The 7,190-nt window shown below is 35.8% G+C and overlaps 1 protein-coding gene across 1 annotated transcript; it reads right to left on the bottom strand.

Annotated features, from left to right (window-relative positions):
* Nucleotides 1–515: 515 nt before the first annotated feature.
* On the bottom strand, nucleotides 516–1,977 carry LOC119989747. Its single transcript, XM_038835432.1, has 2 exons — nucleotides 1,765–1,977; nucleotides 516–905 (listed from the first exon to the last, which is right to left on the bottom strand). The coding sequence occupies exons 1-2, from the start codon at nucleotides 1,946–1,948 to the stop codon at nucleotides 769–771; spliced, it is 321 nt and encodes a 106-aa protein (XP_038691360.1). The 5' UTR covers nucleotides 1,949–1,977; the 3' UTR covers nucleotides 516–768.
* Nucleotides 1,978–7,190: the final 5,213 nt, after the last annotated feature.

Raw genomic sequence — 7,190 nt, forward strand, 5'->3', positions numbered from 1 at the left:
TTGCCTTTCGATCAATTTGCCGTTAAACAAAGCTTATGTGGACTCGATTTGCTCACATGTCTGTTAATTTGTTAAAAACAAAATATGTGTATTTAATGACATGGCATTTAAAAAAATAAAAGACCTAAACCCTCTCTATCCTTTTCTTTCTCCATTCCTCTTCTTCTTCAATCTCCAACACCAGTCATCACCATCAATCCATGGAAGAATCCATAGATTTTTATCATTTTTGTAAAAAAAATTGAAAAACAAACAAAAAATCCATACTAGGCCTAACAAAGCCCCAGAGATTATGAAAGACCTTGAACGAAAATACAGATCGATGAACCACCGCCACACCAACAAGTCCTCAAGCCTTCAAAATCGGTGTTGTTTGTAGTGAGGAGTATAACCCATGATCTCTGCATATACACTCCGAGGTTTTGATTTGGCTTTAGTTTTGCAATGAAGAAAATTTGTCCTCCGCCCGCAATGAAGAAAATTCAAGAACTTATTGGAGATTGAGCACGATCCCCTCTGGTTCAACCGGATATATTATACACAAATAACGAATAAAACCATCCATCGCAATTTGCTTAAACATGACCCATACAAGTACATACCGTTGGGTCCTTCATAGACATATCCAAATCATTGTTATGCCTACATTCCCTATAAAGAAAATAAATAAGCATGACGATATATATAAACACATAAAGGAGTTGTCTCATCCAAAACTCCATCTGATACCTTCACCACAAAAGCTTTTTATGTAGAGTCCATAGTGCATCATCCATCATCATCGTCCGAATTATCATCAACCTCAAAATCCGCAAAATCCTCAATACGAACATCATAAGGACTACGTCTTATTTCTGGTGTCGTGAGTGTCGTCCCTAGCGAAGAAGTACGGACACATGGTAGTCCTGTCATGGAAATTTATCAGAGGGTTAGGTGATCAACACAAATTGAGAAAGTAAAATTGCACTCATAAACCAGAGGCGATGTGGACAGCTACAGTTTTAATGGTCTTTGCATTTCAACAAGGAGAGCTACATCACTAGGTAAAATTACAGTGTTAATTTTAAGGCAATCATATAAATTAAGAGTTCGTTTCAAATAGTATAAATGACAACGAAACCCAATAATAAAGTTCAACAAGAAAGCCCACCAATAAAATAAAAAGAACAAACTAACAACCAAAGAATATTGCACAATGCCTCATCTAAATTTGAGGCACTAGCTAGGCTTAATTTTTTATTCATTGGATCCATTCTGAAAACAATACTCTACATATTACGTGAGGTAAGGTCTATCCCCGATCCCATCACCATTGGAGTCTTGCACATAGGAGTTGTTAATTATTTGTGAATCCATCTTGAAATACAAATAAGCCACAGACGCCCTTACATTCACATAGGAAGTCAAAGTATCCACAGGGCATTCACAAACCTCAACTCAAAGAATCCTAAAGAAAGAACTTGTGATTACAAAGTCAAGAATTGAAAAAACACTGCAAATTCAATGTGAGGGGTTGTATCCAAAATTCAGGTGTTCAAAGCTTCAATTAAAAAGCCAAATTCGCTAATTGTCAGTCATTCATCAAGCAAATCTCAAAGAGTAGCATAACAAGCAGGACAACACACGCATTATGAATCTATTCTAAAATGGTAGATTTACAATCGAAACTTACAATTACAATTGATACACGTACAGTTACAATTGATACACATACAAATCCCCATAAGTAAGCGAAAATAGAAAAGGATCGAGAGATTGACAAACCCGTCGGTAGCCCTGGCGATAAGTCAGTGGAGGTAGGATTTAATCTCCTCGCCCTCCGGAGGATCCCCTCGAGGATCACTACATAAAAATCATGCTTCGGCTTTGGCTTCGGCTCCATACTAAACAGGAGCAACGAAAATTGCTTGCAAGAGAGTGAAATCCTAGACAATGCACAATCGTGCATGGCTCGGGGTCAGGGTCATACACATGTTGTTGAGTGAGTCTTGGCATTTGTTTGAGTTAGGAGTAGCTTACGCCTTACGGCACCTCAGTCAACTAATATTACAGCAGCTTTTGCACTTCAAATGGGCTGGCCCAATCAAATACACACATGCATGTACAGATGAGAAGCCCAATACGCCTTACAAAAAACAAAAGAAAAAGCCCAATTCTGATATTAATAGTTTAATACTATAAAATGCAGGCTCGGCCCAAAAAAGCAATTGCCCATTTCAAGGTCCAAGATTTTTTTACAGAGAGAAGAAGCTGGTTTTGAGAAGAAGAAATTGTATTGTAGACAAAGTAATCAACGACGGAGCCACCAGTTATCAGTTTCACCATCACTACATGAACAAAACTTAAACTTGAGAATTTCAGCTGAACAATCACGGCAGAGCGGATATGTGGAGTGCTTAAACTCAAGCCATCTATCCAAACAACCTTCATGGAACACATGCTTACATCTTAAGGGCCGCAGCAGAGGCGGATGATCTAGGGGACTACTAGGCTGTAGTCCTCCCAAAATTTAGAAATTATATATATAAATATAACACTTAACAATAGTAACAATACATAACAATAATAATCCTAATATTGTTAATATTAAGAACAATACATAATCTCTTACAAAAACAATATATAACAATGGTTTTTTGTTTTAAAAATTATATTGAAATATGACTTATAATTATACATTTATATATTATTTCATATTATACATGGTATTTAATTAGTTTTCATCAATTTTTAATATATATATATATATAAGTTAATCTTTTGTGTATACATCAAGATAAATGTTTTCCATAATATGCCTGAAAAAAAATTTGAGAACGCTACCCCTAAACCTTCGTTAAAATTTTCCCAACAAATCAAAATACTATTGTTCTAATGCCAACTCACTCCATGATTAATTTCTGATTCCACCCCTGGCTGCATTTCTTATGTCTTTATGCTTATCTTCTTGGGCTTAATTGAGAGATGGATTTGGTTGTTTGGGGAAAATGATGTATGGACTGTATTTCATTCTCAATTGTACCTCTTTTTTAATGGATATTTGTCAGACAAAAAAAAAAAAGACGAAAAGAAAGTAGGATAGAGTATGTTGTCCAATGCCCATTTGAATTGAGCAATCATTGAAATTAAGTAACTCAACATGACTGCTATTTTGGGCAGGGGCGAAGCCAGGACATGCTAGGAGGGGGGTCGTCAGAGTGGACACTAGATTTTATGTTAGGGTGGCTTAGCTAAGTGGGGGTCCAGGGGCAACGTCCCCGGAATTTTTTTGGGATTATCTATTAGTTATACCTTCGAAAGTATGAAAAATAACACTAAAAATCAAAAGTTTATAAAATGGATAAGTAATAATTGTCACATATCTTCTTGTTTTGACCATTTGATCATAAATTTTTATAAGAGGGGGGTCTAAATTGAAAATTCAGGGGGGTCTATTTTATAATTACTATATAATTAGCATTAAATAAAATTTTTTGAGGGGGGTAAGTGTACATAGCTTCGCCCCTGATTTTGGGTATGTAATCAAATGAGCGAAACCAAAGCTGCTTGTGAAGAAGCTAGTCTGAGTTTACAATGACATAACATTTATCAAACGGTGCCGCTGTTTGACTATTCTTGATATTGTTGTCCACGTTTATAATCCTTTCATTTCTATTATCTAAAAGGAACATAATCAATCTCACATTCTTGTGTGTCGGAAATTGCATTGGAAATATATTACAACACCCACTCTCTTTACCTTCAAGGGTTTGGAAAGATCTGTCCATTGATTTTATCGAGGGAATGCCAATCAACTGAGGATACGAAGCGATTTTGGTGGTGGTGGATAGACTGAGTAAAGGAGTACACTTCATTCCACTGTAACATTCATTTACGGCGAGTGACTTGGCCAAGCTTTTTGTGGAGAACTTGGTGAAATTTCATGACTTCCAAGGAGTATTGTGACGGAGAAAGGTAAATTATTCGTGAGTTCTTTCTGGCAGGAACAATTTATATTGCAGGAAAGCAAGTTGAATGCGAGCTCCTCCTACCATCCTTAGACTGATGGGTAGACAAAGGTGGTGAACAGGACTTTGGAACAGTATCTCAAATGCTACTACCATGAGGAGCAATCAAGGTGGAAGGAGCACTGATACAATACAATGTATCATCGCGCCATCTAGACGAGCCCATTTGAAGTGATGTATGGGCGACCTCCACCAGTTTTGACGAACTATGAGAGGGGGACAGAAAAAAATGCTGAAGTCGAGCAAGAGTTGCTGGCACAAGACGGGTACTCACAAAAGTAAAGAGAAAGCTCAACAGAAGATGAAGAAGTACCATGACCAAGTAAGGCGTGATATCACATTGGAACCAGGAGACTTTATGTGCCTATAGTTACAATGTTACAGACATCGATCATTGAAGAAAAAGTTCAATGTCAAACTATCTCAGAGGTATTATGGGCCTTTCAAGGTGTTGGGGCGCGTCGGAAAAGTATCATATAGGCTGGAATTACGAAGGCACTTGAGATTAGGAAGATTTCAAGTGGATAAGATTTAAAACAAGAAACTAGTCTCAAACGTTCTGATGATAAATGTTGGAGCTTCCATTATAATACTTTACTCAGTTGTGTAATATGTTTGGTGTAGTGATTGATGTACTTGAAATCATCGAAAATAATGCTTTAAATGCAAGTCATTGGAAAGAAACACAAGATATATTTGAGATACTTTATCATTTGAATTTATCTTCAGCCTCTTTTCGATGAGAAAAGTATTGGGAATCACAAATGAGTTATCACAAACACTACAAAGAAAAGATAGAGATATTGTGTATGCGATGAATTTGGTGAAAGTATCAAAATATTAGCTTCAAGTTCTAAGAGAGAGGGTGGAATTCTTTACTTGAAGATATGTAACATGTTTGTAAAAAACATGGAGTTGATGGTTCTGATATGGATGCAGTATATGTAACTCGAGGGCAAAGAAAACGCAATGAAGAAAAAATGAAAAATCTACATCGTTATCAGTTGGAGACTTTCTACACTATTCTAGACATGCAACTAGAAGAAGATGAAGATTATTTGCACCCCATTTTTTATTAAGTACATTCCATTAACCCTTTAAAAACACACTAGAGTGGGGTGTACTTAATAAAAAATGGGGTGCAAATAATGTTCATCGAAGAAGAATTGAATGCTCGATTTTCTGATTCTAATACGGAGTTGCTCCTATGTGTGGCTTGCTTGAATATGTCTAATTCATTCTCTCATTTTGATAAGGAAAGACTACTTCGGCTAGCTGAATATTATCTGAAAGACTTCATAATTTGACATGTGGAAGTTTAGTGATCAACTTGATACCTATATTGTTGATATGCGCATTAGCAATGATTTTTGCTAACTTGAATGGGATTAGTGAGTTTGCTAGCCAAATGGTCGAAACCGGAGGAAATAAAGTGCATCCTTTGGTATACATGCTTTTGACATTGGCATTGATCTTGTCATTTGCTACTGCTACTGTTGAGCGTGCATTTTCAACAATGAACAATATTATCAAGACTAAATTACGCAATCGAATGAATGATGAATGGTTGAGTGATAATTTAGTTGTTTTATTGTGAGAGAGATTTTTGATGGAATTAATAATGACATGATTATGGAAAATTTTCAAAAGGATCAATTATAATCTGTAAGGTTTCATCGTTATAATAATACATGAATTTCTATCTACTTTTTGTTGGCATTGTTAATACTATTTTCAATTACTTTTCATTTCGGAATCAAGAACCTCCCTCATTCCATTTTCTAGATCCTCCACTGTTTGGAGATCCATCTAAAAAGTCATTTTTGTTCTTGCATATTGGTTGCAGAATTTCATCATGGCATCAGTAGAGAAGATAATAAAATTTGAATTCCCACTTTAAAGTCAAAAGTGATGAGACGCCACTAAGATTCATAAAGATACCATATGCAAATTAACAAGTTTACTTTTAGCAATTTTTTTTGGGTTTTCATATAAATTTGTGTGCGCTTTGCATTCTTCTTTTTGGGAAAAGAAGAGCCCACAAATCCCATTGCTTTTCTCACCAAATTCAAATTTCTTAAGAGCAAACATAGTATTTGTTTTATTCCCATTTGGTTCAAGATTGCAAAAGGAACATATGCTCTCAAAATCTTGAAAAGTTGTGCGCTTAACAAATGCACAACGTTTTAATAGTAGGGTTAATTTTACTTTTAGTCACTTAAAAATGGACGTCGTTCATTTTAGTATTGAAAGATTTTTTATTATAAAGTTGTCCCCTAATGTTTTAAAATGAGACATTTAAGGGATTCGGTCAGAATTGGTACAATAATAGACAAGGTCAATGTTGCTGTGACACTCAATCAACATATATTGGTTAACAAATGCTTATGTGGCAAAAAAATAAATAAAAAATATGACTTTAAAAAAAACTTTACCTCTCCTCTTTCTGATCTCTCTCCTCTCCTAAGAAGAAGAAAAAAAAATCAGGGTCAGGAAAATGAAGGACCAAAATGTGAGTTTTGCCAGAGAAGGATGCAATCGAAACCTGTTGTGAACAAAAGGAGATTTGTCGATCTTGAACTTGCCTGGTGTGGATGGGGCACTATCAATCTATCATTATGCGACATTGGCTTCATCTGTGACGTCATACAATCAAAATCTCAAATGGGTTTTTAGGGTAGGAATTCTCAATGGCGGAGGCCTCTCTATCTGTTTCATTAGCTGTTTTTCATTGTTGTTTTTGGACTTGTCGGTCTATTTGTGGGAACAAAGGAATCTTCTGGTTTCTTGGAGAGATGGGTTGTCCTCCTTTGTGGTGGGATACAAGAATTGAAGAGTCAAAAGGAATTGTAAATTGTATTGATTGAACGGAATTTGAGAGACGAAGAAGAAAGAGGCCTTGTTTGGTGCAGTGGGTCGCAAAGCGGTCCCATTAACGGACCCGCTTCACCAAACGCATCATAAACCGGACGTTATAGCTCACAAAACTGGGCGGTAAGAGCATCTGCATCAGTTTCTCTTAACAGATTCCCTAAAATACAGATAAAATGCCACTTTCCCCTATTTTACAGATTCCCTATCCAATCAACACTGCATCAGATTACCTATCATATTCTCTATTACATTAAAATAATATTTATTTCTCTTTCCTTTATTTATTCTTTTCATATAAATTACTTCTAT

This window comes from Tripterygium wilfordii, chromosome 21, assembly GCF_013401445.1.
Source record: "Tripterygium wilfordii isolate XIE 37 chromosome 21, ASM1340144v1, whole genome shotgun sequence".
In the NCBI taxonomy this organism is placed as follows: Eukaryota; Viridiplantae; Streptophyta; class Magnoliopsida; order Celastrales; family Celastraceae; genus Tripterygium; species Tripterygium wilfordii.

What these genes read in the sequence shown, in the direction of transcription:
- LOC119989747 (XM_038835432.1), bottom strand. Translation starts at nt 1,948, where the DNA reads ATGCACGATTGTGCATTGTCTAGGATTTCACTCTCTTGCAAGCAATTT. An exon ending in ATCGCCAGGGCTACCGACGG is followed by an intron (nt 906 to 1,764) that starts GTTTGTCAATCT and finishes TTTCCATGACAG; the next exon opens with GACTACCATGTGTCCGTACT.